The sequence below is a fragment of the Grampus griseus genome (assembly GCF_964374135.1).
Source record: "Grampus griseus genome assembly, chromosome: 1".
Lineage (NCBI taxonomy): Eukaryota > Metazoa > Chordata > Mammalia > Artiodactyla > Delphinidae > Grampus > Grampus griseus.
In genome coordinates, this window is record NC_139017.1 from 76,374,143 (window position 1) to 76,396,903 (window position 22,761).

Here is a 22,761-nt window from a genome sequence, read left to right on the forward strand (position 1 = left end):
TCAAATGAATTTTAAATGCAATTTGTCAATCTCTGACCTCTCTCCCATCCCATTGGGATTTTGATTGGAAGTTCATATTAATTTGGGGACAGTTGGTACTTTTTATGATATTGAAACTTCTCATCTAGGCCCATGGCTCATATCTCAATTTGTTTGGTTCTTTTTTTATGTTATTCAGTAAAGTTTTATGGTTTCACTTAATTTTAAACTGATTATTAGATAGATTGTTACCCAGCCCCGTGCTACTTAGTTGAATTCTCTTATTAGCTCTAATAGTTTTTCATTTTGTTCTCTAAGGTTTCTAGATTAGCAGGTGTATCAGTTGACTGATACAAATATTGCTTGTATTTTTCCCCTATGTTTATGCCTCATTATTTTTTCTTATCTGTTGCATTAACTATATTATCAAAACAAAGTTCTCTAAGTGTAGCCATCTTTATCTTCTTCCTGACTTAAATGAGAGTGAATTAGTGTTTCTTTATTAAGCATATTCACTTTTGGTTCCTAATATGGTTCCTATCACATTAAGAAAGGTTTATTTTATTCCTAATTTATTATGAGCTTTTAATTGAGGATGACTAGTGATTTTATCAAATGACCTTTGCAGTCCTATGAAAATGACCCTTATAGTTTTTCTTCTTTGAACAATTAATGCATTATATTAACTAATTGATTTTATCACGTTGAACCAACAGTTTGAATTCAACAGGCTTCGAATAAAAACTACTTTGTCAAGGAGTGTTAATCTTTTAATACACTATTGGAGTTGATTTCTTCCTAATCTTTTTTAGGATTTTTGCATTGATTCATAAGGGAGCTGGTAATTTTCTTGTGTTATCTTTATCAAGTTTGGGTATCAGGGTTGTATTAGTTTGATAAAATGAACTGGGAAATCTTGCTTTGTTCTTAGGCTTGGGAATAGTTTAAATAAGGAATTATCTATTCCTTAAAGGTTTGGTAAAAGTTACCTGTAATTTCATCTGGACCTAGAATCTTTTGGGGGACCAGATCTGTTACAACCTTTTCAGTTACTTCTAGGGTTAATGGTCTAGGGTGGAATTTCATTTGTTTTTGTATTCCCAGCTTCTAGGTAGTGTCTGTTTTATAGTGGACATTGTATATACTTGTGTTGAATGAATGATTAATTGTAATTATGTTGCTAAGAGGTATGTATGGAACATATGAATTAGTAGTTATAATAGCTAAGAGTTTGTGCCAGGTACTAGTCTAAGTGCTTTTCAGGTATTTATTTAATCTTCACTATAACTCTCTGGAGAAGTTACTGTGAATATCTCCGTTCTACAGTAGAAACTGAGGCACAGAGAGGTTAGGTAAATTGCCTAAAGGTATGAAGCCAGTTAAATATTGGAGCCAGGATATGGCAAAAATGATGATATTTGTATTTGGTGGGATTATGAATGTTTCAAAATAATTGAAAAATTTTAACAGTATCTTATAGTCTTCCCAATTAAAAAAAAAAAGAATTAAGCATTTTCCTAACTTTCTCAGAAATTTTTCTTCCAAGAGACACATACTAGTGTGTCAGTGAGTAGAACTTGGGAAGTTTTAAATTCAGTTTATTTTCTCTTTTCTTTCACGTAAGTGTAAATGGAACACAACACATCTTTGGGGCACATTACTACTCTGCCTGATTAGCAGGTCTACTCAGATTGTTCTGCATGATTGTTATTACTTTGCAGTAGTTGTCATTATAATGTCACCCAGTGTTTTGAAAACACTTTACAATTTTGTATTTTATAGGGTTTTTTTATTGATTAAATCCTGGCTTGGCTTCTTCCTGATAACAGTTTGTCCTGTTGATTTGAGAAGTAGTATAACTTTATCCTGCTCGTCGGGTTCTCAGCTAGTGGTTTCCATGGGCTACATCTCAGCCTTCTGATCATTCCACCCATTTTACTGTAGACAGAGTACTTTGTCATTTAAGAAATCAGATGTCAGAGATTAGCCTTTGTTATTAATTGTTAATTATTGTTATTAATTGTTATTAGTTATTATTATTAATTATTAATTGTTATTATTAATGTGCTCCTCACACAAATTTAAGGAGCTCTCCTGAAATGAGATGTATTTTCTTTGGCTTTTTCATTGACATGAGTGAAGCCTTTTTTGCTCATATAAAGAAGGGTAAGTCTTCAATTGTTCATCCATTCTGCAAATATTTATTGAGTGTGCCTAAAGTCCTCTAATCTGCAGCTTTCAAATGATAGTTTATCTGGGTGTAATCAGGTCATCTTATCTAACCTTAAATAATTATCTGACCTGTGCCAGAAGAGTAATTTATTAATTTACAACTCGGGGAATTCTACTTCAGTGACTGGAAAACTCATTGCTGCTTATTAGCTTAATAATGTCTTTGAATTTCCTAGATATCAAGAAATCAAAAGCAATCAGATGGTTGCTTGGTGTGTATAGAGTCAGCAAAGGAAATTGCATAGTCTTTTGGAGAAATTTCATTTGGATTGTGATAAGCCTAAGGAATTATTCATATTTCATCTTTTTAAAAAAAATTAATTTTGGGCTTCCCTGGTGGCGCAGTGGTTGAGAGTCCGCCTGCCGATGCAGGGGACACGGGTTCGTGCCGTGGTCTGGGAAGATCCCACATGCCGCGGAGCGGCTGGGCCCGTGAGCCATGGCCGCTGAGCCTGCGCGTCCGGAGCCTGTGCTCCGCAACGGGAGAAGGCCACAACAGTGAGAGGCCCACATACCGCAAAAAAAAAAAAAAAAAAAAAAATTACTTTTATCTTTGATTGCATTGGGTCTTCATTGCTGTGCGCAGGCTTTCTTTAGTTGTGGCGAGCAGGGGCTACTCTTCGTCGTGGTACGCAGGCTTCTCATTGTGGTGGCTTGTCTTGTTGCAGAGCATGGGCTCTAGGTGCGCGGGCTTCAATAGTTGTGGCACGTGGGCTCAATGGTTGTGGCTCATGGGCTCTAGAGCTCAAGCTCAGTAGTTGTGGCACATGGGCTTAGTTACTCCACGGCATGCGGGATCTTCCTGGACCAGGGCTCGAACTCGTGTCCCCTGCATTGGCAGGTGGATTCTTAACCACTGCACCACCAGGGAAGTCCTCATATTTCATCTTAATGATTTTTTTTTTAGGATGGAAAAGTATTTATGTTTTTCATTTGTTCCTTTGCTTTGTATTAGATCAACACTAATACATTCATATTTTCCTGGCTTCATAGAGATTACCACCCTTTAGTTTGCACTTATTACATTAAAACCTATCTTTTGTTTCAGTATGGTACTCTTTTTTTTGTTTGTTTGTTTTTGGCGGTATGCGGGCCTCTCACTGTTGTGGCCTCTCTCGTTGTGGAGTACAGGCTCCGGACACGCAGGCTCAGCGGCCATGGCTCATGGGCCTAGCCGCTCCGCGGCATGTGGGATCCTCCTGGACTGGGGCACGAACCTGTGTCCCCTGCATCGCCAGGCAGACTCTCAACTACTGCGCCACCAGGGAAGCCCATCAGTGTGGTACTCTTAACATTTAAGGTTTCCTTCCTTAAGAATATGTTTTCCTGAAGTTAACCCTAGGTTCTGGGACTTAACATTTTCTGACCACTGATCACAACTCAGATTTTGAGAAATGACTTCTTTTCGGTTGTTAACTTTTTTTGTTGCTCTTTAAAAGTAATAGGTTTGTTTTGTTTTTTGTCATGGATTAAAAAAACATTACCCAGAAATAGCCACAGTTATTATACCTTGATACATAATTATGTAGACCTTTTCCCATATATATATGAGATATCTACATCTATATAATTGAAATGGAATCATACTATACCTATTTTATAATCTCCTTTTTTTATCTTAACAGATTATATATGTCTTTCAAGGTCCAATCTGATTGGACCCCATCTTGGGGTCTCTTAAGTCATTCAGTAAACATTTGTGTATTACTATGCCAGGTGCTATTCAGGATGTTGGGCATACAGTAGTGAACAAAACAGTAAAAAAAGATTGCCCTTGTGGAATTTACATAGTAATGGGGGATGACAGACAAGCAAAATAAATTAAATCGATAGAACGTTAAGCAGTAGTAAATGCTTTGGGGGAAAAAAGGCAGGGAAGGGAGTTAGGGAGTGTGGGAGAAGTGATGTTACAAAAAGTATAGTCAGCAAAGGCCTTGTTGAGAAGGTTTTTGAATAGACATAAAGGAAGTGAGGGAATGAGCCAAGAATGTGCCAACAGGAGAGTCTAGTGTGGAGCAGAGTAAGAGAGGGGAATAGTAGGAGATGAGGTCACAGAGCAGTTGTTGGGGCTGGGGCTGGGAAGCTGAGTATGAGATCATGTAGAGACTGGTAGCCTGTTATACAGGCTTTTATTCTGAGTGCAGTGGAAATCCAGTAGGAAGTTTAGGGCGGAAGAATGACATGGTCTAACTTATGTCTTAAAATGATCATTCTAACTGCTATGTTGATAATAGAATGGCCAGGGCTATGTGTGTGTACAAGAGGCACGGGGGCAAAGACAGAAGCAGAGAAACTATTTAAGAGGCTGTTGCATTAATCTAGGTTAGAGATACTAGCGGCTTGGATGAGGGTTAGTGCAAAAAAATGGTTGGATTCTAGATAAAGTTTGGTAATGGGCATGATAGGATTTGCTGGCAGATTGGATATGAGGTATAACAGAAAGAAGAGTTAAGGATGACAAAAAGGTTTTTGGTCTGAACAACTCGAAAAGTGGAGCCACCATCAGCTGAAATGTGGGATACTAGGGGGAACAGGTTTGGGGGAGAAGATCTAAGAGTTCAGTTTTGGACATAACAGGGTTGAGGTGCTTACTACACATACAAGTGGTGATGTTGAGTAGGCAGAGGTCTTGGCTAGAGATAAAATCTGGAAGTTGTTGCCTCTTTATGATACTTAAAATTATAAACCTGGATGAAATTGCCAAAAGAGTCAAGATAGAAAATAGAAGAGCTCAGAGAATTGAGCTCTGGGCCCTCATTGATTAGAAGTTTGGAAGATAGGAGGAATAAGTAGAGGAGTCTGAGAAGGGAGCTAGGAGGAAAACCTAGAGAGATTACAGCTTTGGAGACTACGTGAATACTCTTATCTGGTCTTAGCATACCCCTCCAGACCCTGTGGATTGATTTTTCTCTTCTGTGGGTTGCTAAAATTAGATACATACACCTCTTCCCCTACCCCTTTTAGCTACCTAGTACTTTAACAAGAAAAAGTTTTTGTTTAAAAAAAAATTCAGTGTAAATACTGTATGTATCAAGTGAAGATAATCTCCTAACAACAGCTCATACACTTACTGGGGTCACCCTGAGCGGTCTCTCTCTGTCACTGCTGAGGTGGAACCAACATCTCATTTCCAGAGGGTAAGCAGCCGATAAAGGGGAAAGCAGCTGATCCATTGAGATGTCCCTGGCAATTCCAAGTATTTGTATAGGTCAGCTTTAGAGCTTCAAGGAACTAGGCTCTCTCTCAAACTTGATTATTACCATTTACTTATTGGTTAGTTCAAGCATGTGATAAACTGTTCTTCTAATTAGTCATCCCTCAGTATCCATCGGGAGCATTGGTTTCAGGACCCCCCACCCCCACCCCCGCGGATACCAAAATCTGAGGATTCTTACCCCTGATATAAAATGGTGTAGTGTTTGCAAACAACCTATGTACATCCTCCTGTATACTTTAAATCATCTTTAGAATACTTGTAACACTTAATACAATGCTATGTAAATAGTTATAAATACAATGTAAATGCTATATAAATAGTTGATGGTGCACGGCAAATTTAAGTTCTGCTTTTTGGAACTTTCTGGAGTTTTTTTCCCCCCCAATATTTTCAGTCTTTGGTTGGTTAAGTTCGTAGATGCAGAACCCGTGGATACAGAGGGCTGATGTACAGCATACCCCATTTTATTGCACTTCACTTTATCGCACCTAGCAGATAGTGCATTTTTTACAAATTGAAGGTTTGTGACAACCCTGCGTCTAGAAAGTCTGTCGGTGCCATTTTTCCAACTGCATTTGCTCACTTCATGTCTCTGTGTCACATTTTCATAATTCTTGTAATATTTTAAACTTTTTCATTATTGTATTTGTTATGGTGAGCTGTGATCAGTGATCTTTGATGTTACTACTACAACTTGCTGAAGGTTCAGATGATGGTTAGCATTTTTAGCAATAAAGTATTTTTAAATTAAGGTTATGTACAATGTTTTAGACATAATGCTATTGCACACTTAGTAGACTACAGTATAGTGTAAACATAACTTTTATATGCACTGGGAAACCAAAAAATTTGTTTATTGCAGTGGTCTGGAACCAAACCTGTGATATCTCTGAGGTATATCTGTACTAGCAAGCAGGGAGGGTATATTAGTTACTTATTGCTGTGTAAACAGGTTATCCCAGAATTTAGCAGCTTATAACAACAGACATTTATCATCTCACAGTTTCTGAGGGTCAGGAATTTTGGAGAAGCTTAGCTAGGTGTTTTTGGTAACGGTTTTCATGAGGTTATAATCAAAATGTCTGCTGTGGCTGCAATCATCTGAACCCTGAACTGGGGCTGGAAGATCCACTTCCAAGATGGGTCAACTAACATTGCTGTTGGCAGGACGCCTCAGTTCCTCACTGTGTGGACTTCTCCATAGGACTTCTTTGGTGTCTTCATGACTTGGCAGCTGGCTTCCCCTAGAGTAAGTGATCCAAGAGAGAGAAAGGAAGAAGGGAAAAACCGTAAAGCCTTTTTATATCCTGATCTTGGAAGCCAAACACTGTCCTTCCAGCCACACTTTATCTGTAAGAAGTGAGTCACTAAGTCCAGTCCACATTCAAGGGGAGGAGAATTAAGCTCTGCCTCTTAAAGGGGAGGAGTATTAAAGAATTTGTGGACATATTTGAAAACTACCACAGTTTAACCTTTGGCCAGAAATTACTTATATTTCTCCCATGTGCAAAATACATTCACCTCCTCCCAAGACCCACCAAAAGTCTTGTCCCTGTACAGCATCAACTTGAAATCCAGGTGGTTGTCATTTACTTAAGTCCAAGTGTGGATGAGGCTCTTTGCGTGTAGTTCCTCAGACATAATTCCTTTTGATGTGGAGATCTATAAACCAAAGAGGCAAGTTTTCTACCCCTCATATATACCCAACATATAGTGATGGGACAGGCGTATAATAAAGAGGTATAGAGATTTCTGTTTAAAAAGGGAGAAGATGAAAGGCACAAAGAAGTCACTGATGCGTAGCTATTTTAATGTTTGTCTGGATAAGTGTTGGACGTTCCTTGATTAGGACTTAGTTCTACTTCTACCCAGGAATGCTTCTCTGTAGCTCTTGTTTCCTCCTTCCTGGCTCTTGATTCCACCCTATGAGTCATTCTTTTCCATAAAAAGTAGTCCAGATTTGCAACTTCATAGTTTTCTTAGCCTGCTTCTTGCCAGTAGAATTTTGAGGGCCCAAAGGGTCTCTTTTCATTTTGTACTGCCTCTGTACCTTTCAGTTTAAGCTGGCAGTGTTTCTTTTTACTATTATTGAGATTCATGCCATTAACAAAACTTACGTCCACAAATCTTTTTTATATAATCTCTTTTTTACCTTGGGCTTCTGCTGGGATTGCTGAAGGACAATACTTGTAGTGGGATAGAATTATATCCCCCCCACCCCCAAAGAAATGTTCAAGTCCTAACTTCCAGTACCTGTGAATGTGACCTTATTTGGAAATAAAATCTTTTATACATGTAATCAAAATAAGATGAGATCATATTGGGTTAGAGTGGCCCCTAATCCAATGGTGTTTTTATAAGAAGAGAGAAATTTGGATACAGAAGACACAGAGAAGAAAGCCGTTTGACGACCGAGGCAGAGATTGGAATAATGTGTCGCCAAGCTAAGAAACAGCAAGGATTGCTGGAAACCACCAGAAGCTGGGAGAGAGGCATGGAATAGATTCTCTCTTAGAGACTCCAGAAGAAACTAACCCTAACAGCATCTCAGTTTCAGATTTCTGACTTCCAAAACTGTGAGAGAATAAATTCCTGTTGTTTTAAGCTACCCAGTTTGTGGGAATTTGTTACGGCAGCCCTAGGAAACTAATACAACACATTTAAGCTTCTTAGAAGCTCAGTTGTTTAATTGAATAGCTCTCTAGGCACTATGTGAACTTTCTGAGGTCTTTTCTTTTTTTTTTAAATTTATTTATTTTTGGCTGCATTGGGTCTTCGTTGCTGCGCACGGGCTTTCTCTAGTTGCGGCAAGTGGGGGCTACTCTTCGTTGCCGTGCGCAGGCTTCTCAGTGCAGTGGCTTCTCTTGTTGCGGAGCACAGGCTCTAGGCACACGGGCTTCAGTAGTCGTGGCGTGTGGGCTCAGTAGTTGTGGCTTGCGGTCTCTAGAGCACCGGCTCAGTGGTTGTGGCGCACGGGCTTAGTTGCTCCGCGGCATGTGGATCTTCCCGGACCAGGGATCAAACCCGTGTTCCCTGCATTGGCAGGCGGATTCTCAACCACTGCGCCACCAGGGAAGCCCCTCTTTCTGAGGTCTTAACAAAGAATTTTTATAGCCACACTCTTGGCTTCCTCTTTAACCATTTTCTTGGCAATGCCCATGATTTTATCTTTGCTCAGAAACCATTTCTTTCTTTTTTTTTAAAGCCATTTCTTAATTTTAGTATCATTTGCCATCTGGAGAGGCCAGGAATTTTCAGAATTATCTAGTCTTAACTCCTTTTTAACTATTCTTCCTTTAATTTATTCCTCTTCTCTTGCATTTTAATGCAGCAAGAAGAAGTCAAAAGGAACCTTCAACACTCTGGAAATCTTGTTAGCTACATTATCACCCCATTCATGAGCCACAACTTCTACTTTCCATGTTATGTCAGGCAACAGCTTTTGTCACTACATAACAAGGATCCCTTTCCCTCCCATTTCCAAAAAGATTTTTCTCACTTTCCCTTAAGTACTCACCTATAACTTCCTCAAAAGCCATCATGCTTCTACAATTTCTTAAAGGCTCTTCAAACTTTTACTCACTCTGTCCTCAAAGTCCTTCCAACTCTGCCCTCTGCTGTGTTCCAAAGCTACTCCCACATTTTAGGTTTTTGTTACAGCAGTACTCACTTCTAGGTATCAAAATCTGTATTAGCTATCTATTGCTGTATAACAAATTACCCCAGAACTTAGAGGCTTAAACAACAGATATTTATTATCTCATAGGTTCAGTGGGCCAGGAATTTGGGAGCAGCTTAGCTGGGTGGCTCTGGCCCAGGGTCTCATGAGCTTACAGTCAAGACATTGGCCATTGCTGTAGTTATCTGAAGAATCAACTGGGAGTTACTCAACGTCTGGCAGGTTTGTTCTGGCTCTTGTCAGGAGGCCTCAGTTCTTTACCATGTGGGCCTTTGCACAGGACTGCTTGATATGGCACTGTCCCAGAGAAAGTAATCCAAGAGAGGCTGCAAGGAGGAAGCCACGGTGCCTTTTATGAACTAGCCTTGGAAGTCACAGTTATCCCACCATATTCTGTTGTTAATAAGTAAGTCACAGTATGGTACTGGCATAAAAACAGACACCTAAATCAATGGACTAGAATAGAGGGTCCAGAAATAAACCTTTGCATATATGGTCAATTAATTTATGACAAAGGAGCCAAGATTATACAGTGGAGAAAGGACAGTCTCTTTAATAAACGGTGTTGGAAAAACTGGACAGCCACAGGCAAAAGAATGAAACTGGACCACTGTCTTACACTATACACAAAAATTAACTCAAAATGGATTAAAGACTTGAACATAAGACCTGAAACCATAAAATCCCTATAAGAAAACAGGCAGTAAACTCTAAGACATCAGTCTTGGTCATGATTTTTTTGGATGACTCCAAAAGCAGAGGCAACAAAAGTAAAAATGAACAAGTGGGACTACATCAAACCATAAAAAGTTTCTGCATGGCAAAGGAAATCAAAATGAAAAGGAAACCTACTGAATGGGAGGAGATATTTGCAAATGCTGTATCCAACAAGCGGTTAATATCCAAAATATACAAAGAACTCATGCAACTCAACAGCAACAAAAACAAACAACCCAATTTAAAAATGTGCAGAGGACTTGAATAGACATTTTTCCAAAGAAGACATTACAGTTGGCCAACAGGCACATGAATAAATGCTCAACATCACTAATCATCAGAGAAATATAAATCAAAACCACAATGAGATATCACCTCATACCTGTTAGAATGGCTATTATCAAAAAGCAAGAAATAACAAGTGTTGATAAGGATGTGGAGAAAAGGAAATGAAACCCTTGTTCACTGTTGGTAGGAATGTAAATTGGTGTAGCCACTATGGAAAACAATATGGAGGTTCCTCAAAAAATTAAAAATAGAACTACCTTGTGATCCAGCAATTCCACTTCTGGATATTCATCTGAAGAAACCAAAAACACAAATTTGAAAAGATATATGCATCCCCCTGTTCATTGCAGCATTGTTTACCATAGCCAAGACATGGAAACAACCTAAGGGTCCACTGATGGATGAATGGGTGAAGAAATTGTGGTACATATATACAGTGGAATGTTATTCAGCCGTGAAAAAGAATGAAATCTTGCCATTTGCAACAACGTGGATGGACCTTGAGGGCATTATGCTAAGTGAAATAGATGAGACAAAGAGAAAGACAAATACTGTATGATCTTATATGTGGAATCTAAAAAAAAGAATTCGGTACCCGAGTTCACAGATATAGAGAATAGATTGGTGAATTGCCAGAGGCAGGGGTTGGGGGGTGGGTGAAATGGATGAAAGGGGTCAAAAGGGACAAACTTTCAGTTATAAAATAAATAATGGGGATATAATGTATAGCACGGTGACTCTATCATCAGGGAAGTGCAAATCAAACCCACAATGAGATACTATAGTTCATTACAGTATTATCATTTTAATACTGTATTGCATATTTGAAAGTTGCTAAGAGAGTAGATCTTAAAAGTTCTCATCACAAGAAAGTAAAATTTTATAACTATGTGTGGTAATGAATGCTAATTAGTCTTATTGTGGTGATCCTTTGCATTATATACAAACATCAAATCATTGTGTTGTACACCTGAAAAAAAATCATATAATGTTATATGTCAGTTATACCTCAGGAAAAAAAAAGTAAGTCATTAAGTCCAACCTACACCCAGAGGAGGAGTATAAAATAACTTGTGAATATATTTTAAAACAAACACATAGTATAGTTAGCTATTGTTGAACTTTTACAAAAGGGCCCTTTAAATAGTATCTTGCACAATGTGCATAACACATAAAAATGGAACTACCCTTGTTGTAGGGAGGTGGGTCCAGAATCTCCCTGGCTTAGCATCCCTTTCAGCCTCTCATTTTGCTGCCAAGTATCCAAGAATCATAGTTTGAAAACTAACCACACAATCAGATTCCTTTCCAGCTTAATGCATAAAAATCTATTAATACATAAAGTAGCAGAGCTCAGGAAGACAGCCATAATAGCAGAGTAGCACTCTACCATGTAGTGGACTGATTTCTGGTGCTCTCTATTGTATAATAGTCAGTGAAAAGCCATTGTGTTTTGGGGAAGGAGTTGGTGATTAGTCAGCCATGGATATCTATAGAGTACTTTCATTAGTCTGTTCTCTTATCTAATTTTTTCCCTTCAACAGAGTACTACAACAAATCATTGCAGGATTCATTCCTGGATCCCCATTTTCTTGGTAAGTAATTAATTGCCTTCTGTCTTACTCTCCTGCAGTAGCATCATTTTAGGTATGGTAGTATCTGTGCCATAGTGAGAAAGAAAGAGCTGTATAGGTGAGTATATAGGTGTAATTGGCAGGCTGTTAAAGACTGCCATTGTCTGCTGAGCCCAAACTTAATCAGAACTTATTCATTATAATTCAGGCTCATGAGGGCTATCCTGGTCCCACAGGATGTCTGGGTACTGGGTGTGTCTGATTCCATTCATATTCAGGTGTGAGGGTTGTGTTGAGGTGGGGAATGAGATGGTCCCTACCAGGCTTGATATCTGATTTGTGTGTTTCTCCTGTAGATCATATGGGAAGATTTTATTCCTTAAGAATTTCTGAAATTGAAAAGATACTGCTTAACTTCCTTTTTTTTAAGTAAGAAGGTTTTTCAGAAGAAATAAGAGTATCAGAGTGACATGTACGGTACGGGTTAAAGATGGAATTTCCTCTTGTCTGGACAGTTATTTGCCATTTCTGACTCTGCCCCAGAAGGCTTCTTTGCTCAAAGGGACCTCAGTCCTTCCACACAGTTACCCTATTTTCCAGCCTCTAGTTTCTTTAAACGTGTTCCAGCCAGAGTCTGGATATCTGTCATCCAGGCTAGTACACCAACAGCTCCAGAAAGAGGTGCTGCCAAGTCCCTTTTGTGATTCCTCTAAGTTGTGATTCAGAGACACTGCTGTGGCTGCTTCTCTACGTGAAAGCTCCTCATTGTCCAGGACCAAAGGCCGAGTCTTAGAATGAGGGAAGTCTGCTGTTGACTTTCGCTGATCACGAAGGGAAAACTCTCCTTAAAAAGCAGCTCCATCTATGTTTAAGTTAAATGGGCACAGAGAAGACAAACTTTTCTTAACCAACAGGCAATGAGTCACTCTTTTTGCTCTGGTTTGTCATGTGGTATTTTAGGTAGCTTCACATTTTATGTTGTATACAGTTAAGCAAAAATTCCTAGAGAATGAGAGACTGCCTCTGGTTAATCTGTTTGACCTTGAAATTATTGAGAAATTCTTTGCCACTTGATTCTAGAGAACTGGTGACTTTCCAGCTCTGAGAGAGAACAGGATTCCTCTGCCAATCTTTCTGTGGTGTAAGGCGGAGCCTGGTCACTCCATCTAATGCTCTGTGTCTCATCTCATGTATAGGAGCGGGATGCTGCACTCCAACCCTGGGGACTATGCCTGGGGTCAGACAGGGCTTGATGCCATTGTAACTCAGGTGAGGAGCTGCCTTTTGAGGGTGTCTGTTCAGTGTGTCTCATGGTTCCACAGGCTTCCTGCTTTCCTTCTGCTACTTTCTGAAACGGCAGTCACTCTGCTTTCCCTAATAGTTTGAGCTTGTGGGTTTCCATTTTACTAAAGGGATAGATGGTTTATGGGTTTAGCTCAGCATCTATGTACTTTCTTGGTCCTAGGGACTTTCTAGAAGATAGCTTCAACTCCAAAGGAAGAAAAGACTTCTGTAACAAACAATATTTTATATTTTTGGCCTCTTGTTCAGTCCTATGAGGATCCTATTAACAAGTACTTCACAAAAAAGAAGGGTCTCCTCATATGTTGAAGCAGGGATTTCTGCTAGATGGAACAAAGTAGGGGAAGGAAGCAGAGAAAAAGGTATTCCCATGCTATGTATAATTGCTTCCACTTGTTTATGTTTATTTTAATTTAATTGGTTTTTCATTTCCCTTGTGGATTGCTGAGAATAGAAAGCATGTTGTTTATATCTAAGTCTTCTTGTAGGCAGTAATTAACCTATTTCTTGGCTTACTTTGTGCTATTTTCCATACTCAGACCCTTTTCTTCCTTTCAGCAAAATGAAGTTTTTGAACTGGTTAATTATTACGTTTTGTTACGCTGTAGTTTTATTCGTGACATCACAGCCCTTTTGCTGTCTCCGAAGTTGCTTTATGCCCAGAGGTGGGCCCTGCAATGATGGATCTGTCTGTGGGCTTATACTAAGGTCACTCTGAAATTGTAAAGCAATCATGAGTGTTCTGGCAGCAGGAAAGGGAAAACCCAAGCCTCTCATAGCCTTGCAGAAGTAAGAGCAACTAACATTTTTAATATCTGCACTGTTCTCAGCTGGAACAGCTCCCTCCCTAGGGATAGTTAGATGTCTACCACTTCTTCTTTTTCTTTTTTCTTTTTTTGTAGCTTTTAGGACAACTGGAAAACACAGGGCCTCCCCCAGCTGATAAGGAAAAGATCACATCTCTTCCAACAGTGACAGTAACTCAGGAACAAGTTGGTAGGTTCATTTTCATACGTATTTTGTCATCTTGTTATCTCTGTTCAGAATCTGAGCCATTTCCTGTACTAAAGATCTTCAAGTGAAGCTGTAGCACTCCTAAAATTTATACCTGGGTGCCAGGTATGGAAGGTACCTACCCCTTCATTAGGGTTAGTCAACAGGTAATTCCTGAGCAATTACCATGTTGGTTTTCTAGATGCCAGGCAGGAAATAAAGAGGTACAAAGGTATAGAAGACTTGATTTCTTGAAGAACTTACCAGGGGAAGCAAAACTTACCAAATGATTAGACAATAGTATAAAAAGTGGTTGAGCAGATGATACTGACTTTGGGAGAAAAGGAAGAGAAAAAATGGGAGGCTAGGCATTTGTTTCACATCTACCCTGTACTCAGGTACATTAGACATAGACATTATTTTATTTATAAGCACTAAAAGAACTTAGTGATAAGGGACATTATTTTGGACTGGAGTTTCTTTCCCCATAAATTCCAGTTTAGAGTCAGAAGATTTCAAAGACAGGATGGGCCATATTAGAGAGATTATTCTATATATGGAAAAGTATGAACCAGTGAAGAATGTCAGCATGGACATGGTGTCTGGATCAGGTATAAGGAGTGTAACCTCATTAGACCTGAAATAGAATCTGATTTGGGGAGTAGTGAGAGGTATGACTGGATAGGAAGGGTGGGGCCTTGTTGTAGAGGACCCTGAAACTGGCAGAGTAGTTAGGGCTGGATAGTTTAGGTAGTAGGTAAGTTTTGTAGGTCCACAAATGGAGGAATGAGGGAATTTAAGTGGTCTTTAGGGAAGATTAGTTTGGAGGGTAGTGTCTAAAATAGATGGGAAGGGTGGCGCAGCGGTTAAGAATCCACCTGCCAGTGCAGGGGACCACAGGTTCGAGCCCTGGTCTGGGAAGATCCCACATGCCGCGGAACAACTAAGCCCGTGTGCCACAACTACTGAGCCTGCACTCTAGAGCCCGTGAGCCACAACTACTTAGCCTGCACTCTAGAGCCTGTGAGCCACAACTACTGAGCCCGCGTGCTGCAACTACTGAAGCCTGTGCCTAGAGCCCATGCTCTGCAACAGTAGAAGACACCGCAGTGACAAGCCCACGAACTGCAGCAAAGAGTAGCCCCCACTCAATGCAACTAGAGAAGCCCACGTGCAGCAACGAAGACCCAACACAGCCAAAAGTAGATAAATAAATAAATTTAAAAAGCAATCATTAAAAAAAAAAAAGATTGAAAGAGGGAGGAAGCAGAAACAGAGATTTAAGGGGCTGTTGCAGCATCCTGATGGGGTTCAGGTGACGGTGGCAATGCTAACAGAAAGGAAGGGGTAGACTCAGATCGAAGAAAGCCTTTTATCACTGATTGCGTAATGGGATAAAGGAGGGGAAAGGGTGAAAGATGATTCTAAGATTTTGCAACTCTATAACCACAGAGGTGGTGCTGACATCAGGGATGGGGGAATTGTGAGCCGGCTCTGGTTTGGGTAAGGAGGTGATGTGATGTTTTTAATTTTGAATTTGTTGATTTTGAGGTACCAGCTGAGAATCCAAGTGAAGATGAGCTGGGAATTGCTCTGAAGCTGATATTAGGGAAAATTAGCTGGTAGCAAAATATAGGATATATCTGGAAGGCCTGGAGTCAGGGATGCTACATGGGAGGCTGTTACAGTAGAGTAGGCATGAGAAGTAGAAGCTAAAATTAGGGCTCAGGTGATGGGAATGGAGAGGAAGGAGTGAATCTGTTAAGTGGTATTTTACTCCAAATGCCTTGAGTACTGTGGAGCATGTAACATACATAGCCCAGCTACTGAAGAGATAGACTAGCTGGTATTACTAGCCAAACTTGGGAAACTTGGAATTTACTGCCTGGTATCCCCTGTTCAGTTTGTAGCCATTTTCTCTGAGAAGAGGGCTTCCTGTCTCTGGACTTAGAGCCTGAGCTACCCTTGGGCCTTGCAGTTCTGTAGCACTATCTCCTGGTACAGCTTTTAATGAACAGCTTGTAAAAGAGGCTTTAGGGTAACCATGATGAAATAGGATGTGTAATTTAGAAAGTAGTAGGGTAAAAGTGGCTTGAGACACTGAATGGGAGCAGCCAAGATTGCCGAGATGAGTTCTTTGGTTGTGGTGGACAGATTGCCAGTGTTTCCTAAGTAGAAACTGCCAGAAGGCTTTCACACACTTGGGAAGATGTTTTTCCTGTTTCACTTAAAAGATAATCTAAGCCCCAGTTCTTCCAACTCTTTACATTGAAAAGTAGGCCTTATATAGTTCCTGTCTGGGCCTTATTGGAACAGACCCATTAATCAGTCCTCCTTCTCATAACCCTGTCTACTACCACCTCTATCCCCAGTTTGAAATAAAATTCATGCTTCCTATCTGCCTTCACCTTGGGTGCACTTTGTCTTTACTTTGTGTATTCCTTTGGCTGTTAAAGACATTGGGCTAGTTTTTTTCTTCCTTCTTTTTGCTTGTTTATTTTAAAAGGCGTTTCCTCCTCCAACAGATAAGGGTTTAGAGTGTCCAGTATGCAAAGAGGATTACACAGTTGAAGAGGAAGTCCGGCAGTTACCCTGCAACCACTTCTTTCACAGCAGTTGTATTGTGCCGTGGTTAGAACTGGTAAGTACAGACAGCTCTCACCTGTGATGGGGCAACTGTGCCAGTCATATCTTCTTGGGGGGATGGTTCACAGTAAGGATGTAGTTAACAGTTAATTGGTACATATATACAATGGAATATTACTCAGCAATAAAAAGGAACGAAATTGGGTCATTTGTACAGACGGCATAGAGTCTGTCACACAGAGTGAAGTAAGTCAGAAAGAGAAAAACAAATATCGTGTATTAACGCATATATGTGGAATCTGAAAAAATTGGTATAGACGATCTTATTTACAAAGCAAAAATAGAGGCACAGACGCAGAGAACAAACGTAAGGATACCAAGGGGGAAAGGGAGGGGTGGGATGAATTGGTAGATTGGGATTGACATGTATACACTATTGATACTATGTATAAAATAGATAACTAATGAGAGCCTACTGTATAGCACAGGGAACTCTCTTCGGTGCTCTGCGGTGACCTAAACGTGAAGGAAATCCAAAAAAGGAGATATATGTATACGTGTAGCTGATTCACTTTGCTGTACGGTAGAAACTAACATAACATTGTAAAGCAACTATACTCCAATAAAAAATTTTTAAAAAACAAACAAAAAAACCAAACAGTTAATAGAGAGCCAGGCAGATCAGATTTTAGTCCCTGGCTAACTCCTAGTAGCACCATTCCTGTGTTTTAGATTATTAATCTGTTTGGAACTTCTCTGACCAGGGGTTAGCAGACTACAGCCTGCAGGTCCCTGTGTCCTGCCACCTATTTTTGTAAATGCAGTTTTATTGGAACACAGCCTTGCCCATTTGTTTACAAATTGTCTATGGCTACTTTTGTGCTACATCAGCAGAGTTGAGTAGTTGCAACATAGGTGGTGTGGCCTGCAATGACTAAAATATTTACTACCTTTTCCTTTACAGGAAAAGTTTGCTGACCCCTGCTCTAGACCATCTCAGGTCATTGTTTCTAGTTAGTTCTGCTTGGTGATATGTGTTAGCTATTGTTAAGTTGCTGCCTAGAATTCTCTGTCAGTTCTGTTGAAATTCTGTTTGGGCGATGTCCTGGTGTTACACATGGAGCCCAGCGTGCACTACGTGAGAATTCATGCCCTTTTGGTTTTTCTACCTGCTAACTCTCAGGGTTTCTTAAGTGTTTAGTTCTTCCAGCTTTCGGGTCAGGCTGTTCATGTAGACTGATATCTTTCTGTTTCAGCACGACGCATGTCCTGTATGTAGGAAGAGCTTAAATGGTGAGGACTCTACTCAGCAAACCCAGACCTCTGGGTCCTCTGCAAGCAACAGATTTAGCAGTGACAGCCAGCTACATGACCGATGGACTTTCTGAAACTAAAGACCGCCTCTGAGCCAGGGCTATGGTAGACCTCTTATCACAGCTGTTAATTGTATCAAAACAAAAAAGTCGTAGGTGAATTTAGGAATCACCTAAGAAACCCCAACCCATAACATTAATTCATTGAGTGTTTTTCTTCTCTAAATTTAAAGTTAGTATCTACAGATGGAATTGTATCTACAACCAAATGCCTCTCATTCTTGAATTCAGAGCGATAATTTTGTAAGTGCGAAACTTAATTATGTGGGTTTCCCCTGCCAGAATAGAATCAGTTCCTTAAAGTCTAGCTAGGGTCCTGCTATCTGTCATGTTACCTTGTGATGGATGTTTCCACCTCTTTCTCCAGCCTCCACCCTATCATAAGTGTACTTTACACTAAATACAGTGGAACCAGAGCCCTAAAGTCCTGCTGATATAAAGTCCTTCTGTTTTAGTTGTACAAAAGCATCTACTTTTGGCCACATTAGCCATGAAGTGAGATCAGATTAATTCAAGAATCTGAGACACTAATGATTCTTGTTTTTTTTAAATTTTCAGAGAGCAAATCAAAGAAAAATTACAGTGGGAAGGAGAAAGTGGCTTATCATTGTATTCTTTGGTTTTCTCATTTTTATTTTTAAAGACTACTTCACAAGATGCAGCTTCTGCAGAAACCAACCTGACATGTCTTAGCCTTTTTGGGAATGAGTTGGGCAGCATACAGGCACAGAAGGACAGATGTTTGAAATCTTTGGTTCCGAGGTTTTTTAGTGATCCTCAACTCATTGTTTATCCTGGGGACCTTAAAATAATTTCCCTCACAGAAATAGAATTACTTCATTACTGCTTCTACAGCTAAGTCATTGTTTTTTGTAATTCACTGGTCTTCAGGAATTGAGATTTTATGTTGTCCCATTTTAATTTTTTAAGCCCATTTATCATCTCTGAAACCTTTCTGTTTGCTTGGTTCTGTCTGTACTTGGAGTCATACTGATTATTGTGATCATGCCCAAACAACTTGGCCTAGGAGATGTAGGCCTTCTTTTTTCAGCCTAACAGTGTCCCATGCACATGCACATGCTCTTTGGCGCATTTAAGTGTTTAAAGTTGAATAAATGAAGAAGATTAAGAATGTTGTTGGAACTTCAAAGTCTCAAAAATAAATGATGGGGACATGTAACCACTGTTGGTGCACCAAAAAGGGTGACAGAGGGGCAACAGTGGTATGGTCATATCAGCCCGTCATAGTTTGGAATGATCAGAACAAGAAGGCTGCTCTTTGGTGAGTCTCTCTTGGCTAGGAGTCTTTCCTCGGTTTTTGTTGACTTGTTGTACACTGGTTTTGGGGGTGAGGGATGGGGTTAGAGATATCTTTGTAATTTAGTAGAGGACAGAGGAGTAGGAGAGGGAAGAGAGAAAGTGGGAGAGTTTAATTTAATAGCCTACCTCTAAAAATTGTGACCATAAGTTATGATTCAGGTTGGGCCCAGAGAGAATAAAAGATGTTTTCTCATATTTGTGTTATCCTATGTAGAGATTGTTTCTTTGGAGAATGTGAACTATTTACTATGGCTATTGAAATGTAGCCCAGAAATACACACTGGTTTTGAATGGTGAGGGGTGATGAGGCTGAGGGGACGTGGGAGGTATATTGTGAATATTTAATGGCCATTACTTAGATGGAGAATGGCTAGGCTGAAGTTGGAGCACATTGTAGTTTTCAAGTGGAACAATATCAACTGTCTCAGAAAAATGATGCCAGCCTGGAAGTTTTTGTCTGCTTGTTAGTGTCTGGAGATGCCAGAACAGGCAGGTGTATTTTTACTTAACACTAGAGAACTAGAAAGAATCTGAGTAGCTTTACAAAAGGATGCAAACAAAGTGCTGGACAGGGATTTAACTTTTCAATATACGGAAGAGCAAATCGCATCAGTCTTAAGTTATCTGAAATTTTCTTCACTTTTTTTGTGCTTTTAGATAGAGTGCATAAATCTGTTTGCTGTTTCTGAGACCCCTCCTACTTAATGAATCTGTAGTGTTTCTTCCTAGAATAGGAGGCATCTCAGACTTCCAGGTTAATTTAGGTAGTGTATTAGTCAGGGTTCTCCAGAGAAACAGAACCAGTAAGGTGTGTGTGTGTGTGTGTGTGTGTGTGTGTGTGTGTGTGTGTGTGTGTGTGTGTGTGTGTGTGTGTGTGTGTGTGTGTGTGTGTGTGTGTGTGTGTGTGTGTGTGTGTGTGTGTGTGTGCATTTACTATAAGGAATTGGCTCACATGATTATGGAGCCAAACACAGTTTGATATAGTTCCCAAGGCAGGGGACTACATAACCCAGACTTCTCAGGTGTTCATTCGTTTACAGCTGGAAGGCTTACAGACTCAGAAAACTGGAGCCTTACTAGGAGTCAAGGGAGAGATGATTCAGCTTTCCCTCATTATCAAAGAGAATAGAAAAAAGTTGCCATTTCAAATCTTGGGCCCTTAGACTTGAGGCCTTTAGATTTGTACTAAATGGCCTACCCTTTGAGTTCCATGCATAGATAAACAGATTGTTTTCCCATTCATGAATGTCTTTTTTTCTTATTCTTCCTTTCGTTCATTGTAATTTGAAATAAAAGAGGAAGTAAAACTATGTTAGCACAAAATTAGGAGGGACTTGCTAGAGGTTGGTAGACCTGAAAGTTGAGAGGTTATGTAGGGCAATTCCTTGCTGGCCTCCAAGTGATTATTGCTTCTTGGGTAGTTTCCAGATGGGTTATTCTGGCTGGACAGAACTGGGCAGTTGGGTGGGCAGGGCAGAGTGGTGAACATTTAACCGATATCTCCAACAGAGAGAAGGAATAATCCTTGTATTAAAAATTAATTTCCTGCAAATTTCCTATTGCCAGTTCTCTGAAGAGTTGGGAAACCTGAAGTTTCCAGATAGCTTCCTTAGTTGTCAATATTTGCTGCATAACAGTTGACCAAGTGCTTGTTAAATGTTTTCCTTGAGCAGTACTCTTCTGGTCCAATAGTTAGTTCTCAAGTTGGAAGGAGGATTTGGGGGCAAGAATTTGTTTCTTCCCCCCGCAACAAGTCTCAGTTGGATTAAATAGTTATTAGGAGAAAAATTCCTTGTTTATGTCTTTGTATTGCACATTTGTATATATGCGTGTGTGTGTGTGTGTGTGTGTATATGTATATTCATAGACATATGCATATATGCACATTTCACTCTAGAGGAAGAAGGGATATGGTGGGCACCGAAGTAGATAAAGTGAGCAGGGGTACAGCAGAGGACTGGAGCTTTAGTCTGATTCTCTCATTGCATGTGCCTCAGGCCCATGTGTTTCTGTAGTTCTCTGTTATAGGGCACTGTTAGCTTGGGCAGGCACCCCGTTATGTGGTGTGGCAAATGGATTCACTGGAGCTAAAAGTCTGGTCATTTCTGAAGGTTGAGGATAAATGGCTTTGAGGAAAGGGTGTTGGTCATCTCTTGTTTCTGTATTATAATTAATTGAACTAAGACACAGTTATCTATTGCTTTCAAAAAATTTTCTTGATAAGTTATTGATGACAACTTGACTTCTCACATGAACTTCTGCATGCTTCAGTTTCGTTCTTCCTGGTGTCCAAGTCCTATTTCCTCAAGGAATACAGATATATCAGACTTAACAAAAACTAATCAGGAGGGGATCATAGTTTGTCTGTTTTAAACAACAACAAAACAACCCCTGGGGTTTTGGGAGGTGAAGGGTACCTCAGAGTTGGTTCTTAGAGCTCATCTAGGCAGGCCACTGACATCTGTGAAGGAAAACAGATTTTTAGGAGGAGAAGGAACAGGGCTGGTGAATAAATATTTGGATGTTAGGGAATATCCCTCTTTTGTCTCTGTGGTAGAGAGGTGGGAAGATAAAGGTGCTGTTTACAAGAATAAACCAGTGGAGATTTGGGAGTTTGCGGGGGGACTAGCAGGAGAGAGTACTCCTACTGAGAGTTTCCAAAATGAATCTAACATAAGTTCTGATGTAGGGAGTTCGGGGAAAGATTTGGTGGGGTAAACATATCACAGGTGTTTATCCTACAGTGGGAAATTACAGCTTGCAGTAATGTCAGCATCTCAGCACTCAGGCTGGGAACCCCAGGTCTGCGCCATGGGTTTAAAATGGAATGTGTAGAATACAATGAGTACAACTGGAGATCTTTTCCAGGATCGAGACAGGATCAAAATGTCTTAGCTAATGGACATTAAGAGGTTTTGATCTCTCATACCTGCCAGATAAGTGGAATTACAGGCACTCAACTCTCTAATTTTATACATATAAACTTTGTGTTTTGCCAGATTATACTTAGATGGTGTCCACAGAAGTGGAGTCTATATGTTGCCTTTCCTCTTTCACCTGAAACACTTATATCTGTAAATCATGAGATGTAGGCTTGTCGTTCTTTACCTTTTCTAATAAGATATACCATTTTTAAGGTCCCCAAATTATTAGACTCGCTCCCAACAAGATTATAGTTGTGTTTTTAGTATCTTTTGATGGAAAAAACACATAGCAAAAAGCTGCTATGATTTTAGTAATGCTTTTAAATCAGTTTGTCTTTATTAGTCACACCAGAATCTATATCCAGTTGAAGTACAGTATATACATATTTGTAAGATATATTATTTATTCAGACTGAAGATAATGCTTACATAGACCTCTTAAAATAACTACATGGCCTCACAGAGGTTCAAATTCCTTGGGTTGTGAATCACTCATATAGATTGAGGTTAAGATGTGTGTCCAGAAGTCTACCTATTCATGCATGGAAATTTATAGACTTATTTGAAAGGAGTGGTA

At 39.8% G+C, this 22,761-nt stretch overlaps 1 protein-coding gene across 3 annotated transcripts in view; it reads left to right on the forward strand.

The window, feature by feature from the left end:
• The window catches only part of RNF115 (ring finger protein 115), a 60,551-nt gene extending 41,479 nt beyond the window's left edge, over positions 1 to 19,072 (forward strand). For all 3 annotated transcript variants that reach the window (XM_082648935.1, XM_082648936.1, XM_082648937.1), the window contains 5 exons: positions 11,657 to 11,707; positions 12,883 to 12,955; positions 13,891 to 13,984; positions 16,507 to 16,622; positions 17,824 to 19,072. In XM_082648935.1, coding sequence (XP_082505061.1) covers positions 11,657 to 11,707; positions 12,883 to 12,955; positions 13,891 to 13,984; positions 16,507 to 16,622; positions 17,824 to 17,955 — 466 coding nt within the window. In that variant the 3' untranslated portion in view covers positions 17,956 to 19,072. The remainder of the gene's footprint in view (positions 1 to 11,656; positions 11,708 to 12,882; positions 12,956 to 13,890; positions 13,985 to 16,506; positions 16,623 to 17,823) is intronic.
• The last annotated feature ends 3,689 nt before the right edge of the window (positions 19,073 to 22,761 follow it).